At 45.7% G+C, this 14,278-nt stretch overlaps 1 protein-coding gene across 2 annotated transcripts in view; it reads left to right on the top strand.

Moving 5' to 3' along the window:
* Positions 1–14,278, top strand: part of LOC119171717 (sodium-coupled monocarboxylate transporter 2) — a 39,710-nt gene continuing 25,432 nt past the window's right edge. Inside the window, exons 1-5 of one of the 2 annotated variants that reach the window (XM_075892290.1) lie at positions 1–254; positions 7,281–7,518; positions 11,931–12,122; positions 13,445–13,513; positions 13,591–13,642. In XM_075892290.1, coding sequence (XP_075748405.1) covers positions 7,372–7,518; positions 11,931–12,122; positions 13,445–13,513; positions 13,591–13,642 — 460 coding nt within the window. In that variant the 5' untranslated portion in view covers positions 1–254; positions 7,281–7,371. Of the gene's footprint in view, positions 255–1,839; positions 2,046–7,280; positions 7,519–11,930; positions 12,123–13,444; positions 13,514–13,590; positions 13,643–14,278 lie in introns of those variants that run through there. The other variant, XM_037422531.2, reaches the window with a different exon arrangement.

Genomic DNA, 14,278 nt, shown 5'->3' with positions numbered 1-14,278 from the left:
AGCCGAGCAGGCGTTTACGAACGCCGGCCGGTAATCGAGATTCGGCTAAAGCGCGGCAACACTTGTCTCTAAACCATATCGGATCATGTGTCACCAGGTTTTTCGCGGGATCTCGTTTCCAGGCGCAGTCGTGTAGTAACAGCCGTACAGTGCGCACGAGAGGAAACAGTGTCAGCCCCGACTGACTGACGGGCGGGCTACTACTGCAACGGCACGACATCACCTGACAGCCGACCGGCGTCAACTCCAAAAGGGTGAGCTGGCTCTGTTTTCGTGGTCGCAGTTGAATGGAGTGGCGTATTGGAGTGAAGGAGAGAACGGGACGAAACGATGGCCCACTGTATAGGAATGGACAATATATGGGAGAAGTCTCGCTGGTAGGGGCTCCTGTTGTAAATTAAGCCGCGAGAAATGGCGAGGACAAAAAAAACGAAGCCTGCGTATACGGCGAGGGTGCTGATCTCGTGTTGGCAATTCAACGTGTGTTTGACGAAACGGCGCTACGTGAAGACGCCGGCAGACACGGCCGTCAAATTGCGTGGGTGTTTTCACGCGTATTATTTTCTGTTGGTTATACGTTCCAGTCGACAACTACACCCCGCTACTTACAAAAGTTGTCTTAAATAGGAAAGAGAGGCTGATATATGCGTGGCACTAAAAGGTTCAGGTGAGATTAGTGCATGCTGACAATTTATGTGCGCCATGGCTAGTTTATTTAGTAAAGGGTGCAATGAATTAACCTTTTGATCGCTCAAGCTTGCTGCTTCGCCAAGGTATACCACGGTACCATAGCGTAAAATTGCTTCTCGAAATGCGGCGGTACCTCTGTGGACACTGCTAGAATGGGCGGCTCATGCAGTGGCTGTCGTATTGGGTTTTCGCCACAGTACGTGCTTCAAACGCGAACTACTCGTTTCATTGGCGTCACGGCCACTACTTTCAGGAAATAGTGCCGCGTGTGTAACCGTAACCCTTAAGACTCATGTACACTGATCTCGTGAATATTCGAGCGTGATATTCCAGTACATTTAGGTTTATGTAGGAAAAAAAAACTAATTTAAAGTAACTTCCAAGTGCTTAGGCAAACCCAACAAACCAAACACCTCGTTAGAAACAATGCCTTAGGCGCAAAACCGTTTTTTAGCACGTCAAGAACGACCAAGCTTGACAAGGTAATTTTTTCCACTTATGGCGTCAACCGCGAAATTGTCGAAAGTGCGCAGTCTTAGCCCATGCGCTGCAGATCAGCAAAGTTATTCTGTAAACCAAAACTATGATGAATACGAGCTTATACGCTTCAATATTATGCGAATCGGTTGGTTACGCTAAGTGGCGATACAGTATTTTACGAAGTGTATCATGCTCACGGCCGGGTCACGGTGGATGAACTGCACAAGGCATGGCACCCTTGTCCGGCACGCATTTCCTTCAGATCACTAGGTGTCATTTCTTTTAACACTATGTATGCGATCAAAATGTGCGTCTTTAAACGAGCCTTTCTTTTTTATTGGTTTGATTACCAACACGTCGTCTTTGCGAAAAAAAAAAAAAGAAAGACATTGCGGGGGTGTGTCGAAACGATAAGAGCCGTCTGCATTTTTTTTTTTTTTTGCGTAGCACGTGTGTCAAATAATCGACGTCTGAGACAGCAGCAGCCCATGTCGAGAAACAATAGCAAACAAAGTGCATCCTTTTCAATGACTGTCTCTTTGTTTTCGCTGTACGCGTCCACGGAAGTGTTTGACGCCTGTGATTATAGCAACAGCCGCGCGCTGATGCCGCGAAACAAGAAGAGCAAATAAATGCACGGTTTCCGTTTACTTAAGCGCATACTTCATCCCTTGATGCTTCCGTCCTGAGCTGAAGCTCGAAATGTGAACATATGCGCTACGTGAGCCGAGCCCACGCATGGGAAGAAAACAGTGCTGGCGATATCGACTGCAGGAGTGAATAGATTGCGCTTCGAATCGACTTTCGCTGCCACTGGTCGAGTTCCGTGGAAAACAAGAAATAAGTAAACCGCTCTTCGTGGTCTGGACACAGTAGTAAGTAAACGAGGAGTTTGCTTGCCAGTTTTTTTTATATGTTGGTGTCTACTAGCCACTTCCTTTCGCTTAGTTAATATGCGCCAACATCGATGACGCGGTCGTCATTTCTGGTAATTCATAACTGTAGACGTGAACCGAGTTGCTGTGTCAGCTTCGTGTGAAATTTGGCACTCACCACTCCGAAGCAGAGCCTTCGAAACAGTGCCACTCTATAAAAATAGTAATTCAGGCGGTTTGGCTCCGAGCTCCAAGCATGCAACGTATAGTATTGCGCGCTGGCACATTCGAAGTGTTATGCCATGCTATAGGCCGGTGTTTAACAAGTCAGTTATTGTGGTGAGCCAAATTCATGTTGGGAGTGAGCACAGGCAGTGTCGAGGATGCCCTAACGTAATTTCGGGCATGGACCAAGCCAATTCTGAGTCGAGGCCAACTATAGTTACAACTTGTGCAATTTGGCGAAGGTCATTCCGGGTTCCAAGGTCACCTTTTGTGTTGGCCATGGCACGTCCACAGATTACTAATGTACTACACTGTGATTTGTCAAATGATTAGAACACGGGTGAAGCTCAGGGCTGTAGGCAGGTTTTTTTTTTTTTTTTTTTTTGTGGCAGCCGGGGCCACCACTTCGATCTGAAGTGGGGGGAGGGGACGCCATGGGCAGATGCGGTCGAGTGCCATGTCATACTCTCTATGCCATGGAAAAAAAACAGAGGTGGGTGAGGGGCCAAAAGGGCACGGGCCCCGTGTGCAAACCCTTGGCTACACTACTGGTGCAGCCGTGTAGCCGATTTTTCGACAAGTGGACTTGTTTTGTTGAAGGTTGCATCCGTCAAGTGGCGTCTTCAAGAAGAGAAGTCTGCTTGTCGAACTGTTTGCTCCAGCGACTGTGTTCCGGGGATTTTTCATCCCTCCACGATTCAATCTTCCCCAGGAACTTCAACATTATCGGAATATAACATTCGTTGCCGTTCATATCTTGCAGCGCCAGTGCCGAATCGTTCATATCTAGTCCCACGCTGACAGGCCTACAGTGAGTCCAGATAAAAGCATGCATCGCGTTCTTGCCTGACATCCGCGAATTCTCGATAGGTATAAGTTGAAGTGCTTTCGCACTATACCGACAAGATGATCCAGTCAATGTAGGCCGCTAAGCTGAGGTCAGTTTTAAATGCGGAGCATTTTTTCAGTCGCACGATGTCGTACCGTCCACATTCCCACTGCGCATGCTCGCGTATCGTGCCGGCCCCGGAAGACACCCGCAAAACTGTCACTCCCCTCTCTCGCCTCGCAAGGTCGACGCACGCAGCGTGAAAAACTGCACACGAAAAGCTGCACAACCATTCACTGGCCACCCCATATACTATAGGCACTGGGTCGCGCGTTGGGAATTTTATTCCAGATTGGAAGTGGACATGCTATATCCATGTCAAGTGAAACTATAGAGTCAATTTCCTGAAATTACTCGCTTGAAGTAAACTTGCCAACGACAGGGCGGAATTTTAAATGTGTACAAAATAGAGAAACAGTTCAGGAGGAGCGCTTTCTTTTTCTCTTCGTTGTGTGTACGCTTCACACTGCATGCTGTGCTATACTCAAAACGACTGCTCACCGACTCGGCCCTATCCATCACTTAAAACAATTCATCGCGTTACTAAATTAAGTCCACAGAGCTAATTCATTAAATTGCTTACTCCAGCAAAAAAGTAATTTAATTACTCCCATCCATAACTGCCAAGTTAGCTGCGCGTGTTCCTTTAATCGCCAATTCCTGTAGGTATGATGGATGTCGCATTGTCGCGGCTCTAAGTTAACTCATGCGTGCGGCGTGTATACATCTATGATGCACGGTTTAAAAACTTGAAGTTCGGTGCGATGGTGCACAGTTGACAGGAATTTCGAACGCAGAAAACACACATTCAAAAGAATGAGAAGACCGGACGGGTGGTAACCTGCGCCCATCCTGTCCTCTCGTTCTCGTAAATGTTTTTTCTTTTTTTTTATTTAACGCTCGAAATTCCCGTCAGCATCTGTATATATACATGCACCTCTCATCAATATCCTGCGCCATGAACAACAGTGATTTTCGAGAGCGCGAGTTCGACTGCCGGCCGCATCATTTCGATGGAGGCGATATGCAAAGTACAACCGCTATCATAGATTTAAGCAGATGTGAAAAGGTTCCCAACTGGCCGAAACTGTTAAGGAATCCGCAACTGCGGCGTGCCTTCTAACCATATCACGGTTTGGCCCATAACACCCTAGCAATTATCTGTTGTTAACAACCGCGGTGATTCCAGCGAAGTGTGCTTGTATGCATTCGTCATCGAAACTTGTTGAGCGCTGAAAAAACGCGAAGCACTAGAGTAATGACGAGACATTTTGGCCCAATACATGTAAGTTAAAAGGAAATGTGGTCAGAAATGTAACGAAGCAAAACTCTGCAGGGTCCTCCGCGCATTTGCCTTTATAGGACGACTCAAAGGCGCAAGCAATCTCCTTTTGCATCTCACTCGATGTATTGATTCTGCGCAGCGGCAACATTTTCGATGGAGGCGAAAATGTTTGAGACTCGTGTACTTGGATTTTGGTGCACGCTAAGGTACCCCAGGTGGTCGAAATTTTCGGAGACCTCCCCTACGGCGTCTCTCGTAATCGTGGTTTTGGGGCATCAAACCCCAACATTTATTATTATTATTATTATTATTATTATTATTATTATTATTATTATTATTATTATTATTATTATTATTATTATTATTATTATTATTATTATTATTATTATTATTATTGCTGTGTTAATTCTGCTCAGCTAAGAAAGTTGTGTGCACTCCACGATTGGGGGCATTGCAAGCTTTCTGCGAGCACTGCCTCCATAATCAGCTTAACTTTGACTAAACGATGTCATCATGACGCCACAAATTATGGCGATCTGTGAAGCGATCACGTGAACACCTTCTTTGAATCACCTGTGACGCCGGTCAATTCTCTCGTTTTATGAGCCATCTAAGGCCATTACTTTTACAAATAGACGAATGGGCAGCTTCATGTGCGTAAATCTTAGGTACGACTTGTTAGTGTAGTGCCTTCTCTTCTATCTTTAGCAGCGGTTGCGTGCGCCTGTTTTGTCTCTCTCGCCAAGAAATGTTAAATTGTACCACATTCTGTTATCGGAGAGTCGGGACTGTCCCAGTGCATGCTCACTGATAGGGCACTGGTACAACAGTCCTGAAGGCGAAACCGCTACTACAGTTGGAATGAGGACACCTTGTACAGGTATACGACAAGATATTCTAGGACAATGTCAAGATTGTCACAGAAACAATACTCTATAGGGAGATTCTTTCGATGATCCACACGATAGAGAAAGGAAGATAGGGAATCTAAATATTACGACAAGATATTTCCTAATCACATGTCTCACACAAGTGCGATGAAAAACGAAGCGATAAAGACTGCTTGATATATCAACACATAAGCCCCACCACAACACTGATGTTCGAACGTGTTCTCTTAGAGTGAGAATCACAGGCGGCATTTGTCCTCGGGCCGATAACGTCCTTTATAGCTCGCGAGACGACTACTTTTGATAAATGTTCATTTCTCTCTATTCTCGAGAGCCGGCGAGAGCGGAGTCAACGTGCCACGTCCTTCCGTAAGTCGAACAAATGACGCAGTACAGATTTCAATCGTTGCACTTTACGCAGTCGAGTGTTTAGTATGGGCGACATTTAGCCTAATCTTGTGTCAGCATGCTCGATCGCTCCTGTTGAGACCCGTAGGTTTGTAAATCGCGCGCACCATCACAAGTAGGATCGTAAATGTTTTCAGTGCATTACTGCTGCTCCGAGTCAGTCCAGACAACGCAACATTTCCGTATGTGAGCTACGCTTAGACGTAGTCAATATCGCTCTTATTTATTATTTTTTAACATTTCTCGAAGATCATCATATCCAAATTTTTTGAGGAGCATTCGTTTGTACCTTTGGTTTTTCGATGTAAGCTTTTTCGCACATGACAAAGCGTGCTTCATTAGCAAACAAATAGTTCGGTGAGCTGTTTTTTTTTTCTTCCTTGTGACGCTTCACAAAAGGACAGCTGAATCTGCAGCGCTCGTAGCTAGATCCTCGGTCGGCGAACTAGCACGGGTGAGCGAGTCATCTTCATGACGTCAAATCTCAAGACGAAGTTGCAAGTAACTCATGGCATGCAGCTATATGGTTCGGACCAAGCAATTGCATGAGCCGCTAAAGAAGCATGTCTCACTAACAGCGCGAAAGCCCAAAGTACAAAGAAAAGGGAAGATACAGCAGCCCCGCCGCGGTGGTCTAGTGGCTAAGGTACTCGGCTGCTGACCCGCAAGGCGCGGGTTCGAATCCCGGCTGCATTTCCGATGGAGGCAGAAATGTTGTAGGCCCGTGTGCTCAGATTTGGGTGCACGTTAAAGAACCCCGGGTGGTCGAAATTTCCGGAGCCTTCCACTACGGCGTCTCTCAAATCATATAGTGGTTTTGGGACGTTAAACCCCACATATCAATCAGGGAAGATACAGCGGTTATGCCGTTGTCTTCATTTCTTCGCATCCAACTGCCTAACATTGTCCCGACCCTAAGACAACCGCCTTGTTTTCCCCCATTCCTCGGAGCATGGAAGCCGGCTGAGTACCTTTCAGAGTCTACACGAGTTCTCTTCCGCTTTCCGAAAAGCCGAGGGTTCTCTTTCTCGTCGTTTTCCCATTATGCTTTGCAACATTTCGCAGCTGTCAAGAGATGCAGCGAACCATAGCGCGGACAGCGCCTGCCTCTGGTGTTTAGCGGTTGTCTGTCGCGGTAAATATTTTTTTTTTCCTGCCGCTTCTCACTCTCGCTATGGCTTTCAGAAAACGACACTCTCCATCTCCGCGCGTCCTTGCGCAAGCGGTATCCTCTGCCGCACGTTCCCGTCTCTTCTTCGCCCATAAAGTGGCTTGTCGCGCACGGCACCACTTGAATTTTCGCGCGGTGACCGGGGCGTACGCGTGGGGCGAATAACGGTGAAAAGCGAAGTGCCGGCAGTAAGCCGTTCAGGCGCTGTATCGACGCACCCAGCGCATTACTATCCACCGCTTTCTGCGGGGGCGCTTTGCTTGGCACTGCGTAGCTTCCGCAAATGCACTTGTGAGAGTGCAAGAGAGAGGGAGAGAAATACACGCAGATCAGAGGCCGTGCGATCGCCGGCTCACGTTATTCGCAGAAGCTTCAATAACGCCAGCTGTGGAAGAGGCTGCGGACAGCGTATCCAGAGGTTTTCGGATAGCAGTTGCATCGTCGTCGTCGTCGTCGTCATGGTTGTGCGCTACTTTCACCCGGCCGACTACGGCGTGCTGGTGGCCGTGTTGGGTCTTTCGTCCTTCATTGGAGTCTACTTTGCCTGGAAAGACCGCCGCAGCACCAACAACAGGGAGTTCCTCGTGGGCAACAGGCAGTTACAGGTAAGCGAGGATTTCGTGACATAAGCATGCATGCAAAACTAACTTGTTTCCTGATGTGGGAAACGTATCTTGTTTATTTTTTTATTATTTGTATGTGATTTAAATCGGTTCCTCGTTCTCTCTCGTTCAGCGTAAAATACGAGACCGTTTTAATTGACGTATTACATTGTTTAGCATAGTATTTATTTTTGTAGTGTTTATTATCGGCGATTTCGAGAATGCTTGAGCGTACGTTTGAAAAGTCGTCGTTGTCAGCGTCTTGGTTACACATTTCCCACCTATTTTCTTTTTTTTTTTTGCTTTGCGCATTTTTTAAACTTATATGAAGTATACTTGTTTGTAGACGACATTTTAACGGCGAAAGCTGCTATATCAAAACAAAGGCGGGTTCTCGCGCCGCCGATGTCCGTCACCACTGTCCGTCACCACTGTCCGTCACCACTGTCCGTCACCACTGTCACGCGAAGTAAAAGAAAACTAAATAAAAAGTACTCAGAACAGGATAGGAATGAGAACAGAATGAGGTGTCTGTGTCAAATTGAAGTCTCTCTCTCTCTCTCATTCCCCATTAGCAGAGATTGGCATGTTCCAGTAGGAAACGCCCGTCCATCACACGCCGCAATGAGCGTCAACACCGCCGCCAGTGTGAGCGTTAGCGCCCGCTGCTTCGCAGATCATTTAAATTTTTCCCCCAATGAACGTTGTAATTAATCTTGAAGTGTGTACAATTATCAGTTCGTTCCCCAGTATCAGGTTAGTCGTTTAGTTTTCGGAGCTCACAGACGCCCACTCGTGGTGCCCGGAGCGAAAACTGATTGCTCCTTTCCAAGAACCCCAGGTGGTCAAAATTTCCGGAGCCCTCCACTACGGCGTCTCTCATAATCATATGGTGGTTTTGGGACGTTAAACCCCACATATCAATCAATGATTGCTCCTTTCCGCAACTCGTGTTTTGCCAATGCGTTGCACTGTGAACGTTGAAGGCCCTCATGTGTAATCATGATCAACGCGATAGAAAAACGTCGAAATTGCCTTTCAAGCGTCACAGCGGCTAAACGCAGTTCCCACGCGCGAAAGTGTTCTTAACACTCGATGCTGAAGTGGAAAGGTGTCTCTTGGCAGTATGTCAGTTTAATATCGGCATGTTACAAGTAATTGTTGAGTAAGCGTGAATTCGCTGTTCCCTCCCGTACTGTTCACGACGTCACTTTCATTCTTAGACGCTATAGGCGCGTAGCCTTCCCGAAAAATAATGAATTAAATGTCGTTGATGATGCTAATTCTCCTTTCAGAGGAAATGTACAGCAAGTACCTTGCATTGTTAAACTTCGTGTGTGCCGTAGCTGTAGAACACGCATAACGACTAACCTGGCGCTCCTATAGGCCAAATTTGACCCTTGTGCCCTGAAAGACCATATTCACAATAATCTCGGTCAGTAGGTGCGCGCATATGTGTGTTCGCGCATGTGTGTCTGGCCTACAACTTTCAAATATCCCTATCGACAAATTCGGCACTTGACTTAGCCAGCGTCACTGAGTCGCTAAGAAACAAGGCTGACCTCCATGCTCCGCTTTCTTTATAAACCATAACGCGTTAATTTAGAAGCACATATATTTGGGCCAGTTTGTATCGATTCATGTCGGTATAATTAAGAGCGCGAAACACACACGATACGAGAGACAGATTACGCGAAGGCGCCGCCTATACTCGCACCCCAAAATTGTGGTCGCATTCTAGAGCCCAGCAAAACTACAGTTATTTTTTTCCGGCCCTGAAACAGGTTAACAAGAGAAATTATGGAAGCCTTCCTTATCCACAAAAATGCTTCCACGTGCTTAGACCAGCCGTCAACTAACCTACTGACCAGTGAAGTGGTTTACCTACAGATAAGTCTTTAGCGCTGAGAACAGATCAAGATCAGCGGCAGCCATTCGCAGGATTGGCATGGCCGGTGTCGTTTTGCCCTCAGTTGTTTCTTATCTGCTTTGTGAACCTCATGCGCAGGAGGCAGTCGATGGGGGCTCTGCGTTACGTTTTTTTTTTTTTTAATTCTAAAGCGATAGCTGTCTTCCAGTTTTTAAATTGTGGTTTCACGCATGCGTTTCTATGTTCGGTGTAAGATAAATCCTGGCCAGTTGCCGTGAATAAGTTTCACTTCGAAGTGAGCGCCCGTCTGTGTAATCTGTCTCTCGTATCTTGTCTGTTTCGCGCTCTTAAACACCAACATGCGACACTTCAAAAGACCATTAACAGCAAGATGGGCAACCAAAACAAGACGAGGGTCAGTCTGTTGGCCTTGCCGTGTCTTTGATTTTAGTACACTATAAAAACATCGCCGCCTCGAAGGTTAACGCTCCTAGAAATGACGTGTGGCTGAGGCAGTCTGCTCTTGGCATATGTCATGCTCTTTTTATTGCTTTTTCTAGATTCGGCGCACAACAAAACGATGCTTATATAGTTGCGAATGGGCTCGCTAGTAGAGAAACCTTGTTGCGACAGAACAAAACAGTATCAAGTGCACAGCAACCAGTGAATCTCCCTGAATTTTATTGTTTTCGAAACTACTGAGACCTAAGGTGAATCTTAACAGGCGAAAGTCAAGTGTGCGACCCTATAGTGGAACACGAATAATTATTCTATGTTACGAAGACTTTAGCCATTGGCGGGATTTTATGGGTGGGCGTGTGTTTGTATGTGTACACGTGTGTGTACTACATACAAAAAAGGAAATTTCAGTTATTAGTAAGTTATCCTGTCACAAATACGAGAGGCCCCACTATTGTCGCAAGAAGGCGGTACATGTAAACGATCGAGAGGATGCGCAAAAAAAAAAATACTTGAGACAGCATTACTCTGAGGTTCCCGCACGTGCGAGCCACGACGTCAAAGGTATTGATGGCGTCTTCCGAAGCCTACATGATTTTTTTTCTAGCAGCAAAAGTTAATCGCCTTGCTTTCTATAAGGGAGCGACAGCAATATAGAAATATTTGAAGAATAGCCAATGCGGGCAAAGTACAGGAGACTAAAAGAAAACTTTTTTTTTTTAGAGCTTCGTTTTCACGCATGACGAGTGGTTTTAGCTAAACTCAAAAGCATGAACAAAGGAAAGAAACACGAAGACGGCGATGAGTTTTCTTCATCCGCGCATTTGTACTTTGCTGCAATCACTCGACATGCAAGATCACCGTGCAAACTATAGCCCAAACGCAAACCATTCATTTTTCCTTTCGGTAATAAGAATATGACGGCGATGATAGGCGAGATACTTCTCACATAATTATTTGTATTTCCACGCCGATTAAGAATTTCCCTTTGGTGTATAATTCAGTACCTCGCAGTTATTCGACAAGCACCGGCGCGTTCACTACCAGGCGTTGAGTACACGCTGCAGCGTTCCACGTAGCGGTTGGTAACGAACGCTCCATTGGGCAAAGGCCAGGTCGCAGCATTTAAGCAGGCGAAAAACTTGGCGACAGCAGCTGCTGCACGACAAAGTAGCCAAGTTTTACGAATTTACCCGGAGACGCGCTCACGCCAGTTGTTGTCTTGTACTAAAGCAACAACTGTGTGTGTGTGTGTGTGTGTGTGTGTGTGTGTGTGTGTGTGTGTGTGTGTGTGTGCGTGTGCGTGTGCGTGTGCGTGTGTGTGTGTGTGTGTGTGTGTGGAGAGAGAAAGAGAGATTACATTCAACATTAAAGTACACCTTCAACATTAAAGTGCACTCGCCCCGCCGCGGTGGTCTAGTGGCTAAGGTACTCGGCTGCCGACCCGCAGGGCGCGGGTTCGAATCCCGGCTGCGGCGGCTGCATTTCCGATGGAGGCGGAAATGTTGTAGGCCCGTGTGCTCAGATTTGGGTGCACGTTAAAGAACCCCAGGTGGTCTAAATTTCCGGAGCCCTCCACTACGGCGTCTCTCATAATCATATAGTGGTTTTGGGACGTTAAACCCCACATATCAATCAACATTAAAGTGCACTGGTAAACAACGGCTTTGTATATTTAAGTGCGGATATCCAAACTGCCTTACCAACCCATTCATTCTTGTCGTTCCCAGTGTATCAGAGAGAGCTCAACGTTTTTTTTTTTTTTTTTTCACCACTAGATCAGCCGTTTCCTGTCTTATACGAGTAGACCACACACTTTAAGTCGCGGTGATCAGTCGCGACTTAAAGTCGCGGTGATCAGTCGCGAGGAAATCATTAGCGTGACCCGGTATTTCAGTCTCGACGAAAGAAAACCAGATTGCTGGGTCACTTTCTCGTCTTTTCTACTGCGTGCCACCGGTGACACAGGTGCCCGTACTCGAACAAGAGGCCGTGCCCTCATTACGGTCCAGTATTGAAACAGCGCCTGTTTTCGCTACCGGGCACCCTCTAAAGCGCATGCTGCTTGCGCCGATTGTTTTTGCAGGTGTTTCCTGTGACAATGTCGATGATGGCGAGCTTTCTATCGGCGGTCGCTATACTGGGCGTACCTTCGGAGAGCTTCATACACGGCTCGCAGTACGTGGTCAACTTCATCGGCATCATCGTGGGCATCATATTGGCCGTCCACGTCTTTCTGCCGGTGTTCTACGAGATCGACATGATCAGTGTCAATCAGGTGTGCACCAAGCGTTGCAGTTTAAGAAAAAAAAATCAAGTTTATTTAGTACACGATCTAATTTAACTCATTGTGGGGATAGTTAATGCACTGTACCAAGGAAAGGTACATCCGGATACATACGAACACAGAAAGCTATGAATAAGACAAGAAAGCGGCTACTACAAGCTTCTTACTCGCCAAAGCGAGGCTCAAATATACACTCACGCGATCACATGATCACATCACAATCGACCGAACTAACCATAAATTGCACGTCAGTTTTGTATCATGCAGTTTTAATTAGTTAGGCTTCACCTCGGTGATTAAATAGTTAAAAACTAGCCAATGTCTTGTCTCCTTCAACGCTTCCTGTGGTCCTCCACGTTTCGTTGGATACCTTCTTCGTTTATACATCATCGTGATTATAATAAAGAAAATGTATTTGTTCAAAAAACAAACGGATTGTGTTCACCTGAGGCAAGCAGATTCCTGACCCGCCAATGAATCGGCGGACAACATGCAGTTGTTCGGATACATAGAGGTGGTATATCGTACAGCGTCGTGACTTGAAGTTCAAGTGAGTGCTGGCTTACGTAGATCAGTAGCGCTGGTTGCCGCTGATGAAGTGATGTGTAGTGACGGACGCACATACGCGCCACGTACGACCTGCGATCGAAATACCCCCGTCATTATACTGCAAGCCGGTCTCGTGCAGTTCTATTATAATTGCGTACGCAACAAATTCCGAAAATCCACAGAAAAAGAAAACACAGCTTCAATCCCTACACAACACAGCTCTTGTAGCATGCGTGTAACACATATGATGTCTTGTTCGGTGGAGGCACGCCTGCATCGCAACGAGAAAAAGAGGCGTTTTAAGTTTCGTAAGCGAGACCACAACGGCGCTGCGTGACGATGATATTTATGTATCATACATAATCTTGTTCATAGATACTTCCAAAAACATGTTTCACTATAATCGTACCAAGGAAATATATTTAAGCTGCTGTTTATCTTAGTATTCCGCATGCTGCATGTGTATAGTAGCAGTTACTTGCAAGTGCTTTACTACTCAGCTAATGTAGCCAGAAAAAAGTGCCTGGCAAGTACAATTCATTGAATTAAATTTCATATTGATATCCTAGAACGAGAACTTAATCTAATGAACACCAAGGCCTTTGCTGCTCTTGAAAGGGTCAATTGTTAAAACATATGCCAGCATTCTACATACTATGTTTGACTTTCATTGATGAATGAAACTAATATTCGTCATTATTTACGGCACTATAGAACTCGGTTATGGTACTGACGTATAATTTAACTTGCTCTTTATCGTGCAGTACCTGGAAAAAAGGTTCAAATCTGTGCTCATCCGGAAGCTTGCGTCGTTGATGACTACTGTACAAATGGTATAGTTCCCTGCAGCCTGATATTTAAGTGCCCGTCCGTTCACGTTCCAGCATTATTTCATTTTTGTACATTTCAGTGTTTCTACATTGGAGCAGTGCTGTACGCTCCGTCGCTTGCGCTTGGATCTGGTGAGTGGCGTTGGCATTTTATGAAATGAAGGTCCCAACACGTTAGCCTCAAGTTAAACTCGTTAAGTGCGCAATAAGGCTGTCGTTAACACATCTAACGTTCTAGTACGGAAGCATGGAAACATTTATTTATTTTGTAAGGAGGAAGAAGAACAATACGCCAATAAACCTCGTTTCTATTTATTTATTTATTTATTTATTTATTTATTTATTTATTTATTTCACCTTGCTCAGTTTTCCGGATTCGACGGCAACTCAGTGACATAATCACTTTTCAAGTCTGTTATAATTCAAGTCTGTTGGGGAATTGAGAGTTGAAAAATGTTGTTGTGTTGTTGTTGCTGTGTTGTTGTTGCTGTGTTGTTGTTGCTGTTGTTGTTACATACACACCAGGAGAATCTCCATGTATAGTGTTTATGCGCAAAACGCGACATCCTTATGCTAAACATCGCACATACTGAGATTTTGTTAGCATGAACGCAGAAATGAAGATGCAAAGCTGCTTGGTGAGTTGGAAAATTGCCCGCACCCATACTTTTACGGTCAATGCATATATATAGTGTTCGAAAGGAATTCCGCGGTTTATTTTCATTGTATGTGGCTTTGGTACAATACTCTCATGTATAGTACTTTCAT

Source organism: Rhipicephalus microplus, chromosome 4, assembly GCF_043290135.1.
Source record: "Rhipicephalus microplus isolate Deutch F79 chromosome 4, USDA_Rmic, whole genome shotgun sequence".
NCBI lineage: Eukaryota > Metazoa > Arthropoda > Arachnida > Ixodida > Ixodidae > Rhipicephalus > Rhipicephalus microplus.
This window is presented reverse-complemented; position numbering and strand designations above follow the sequence as displayed.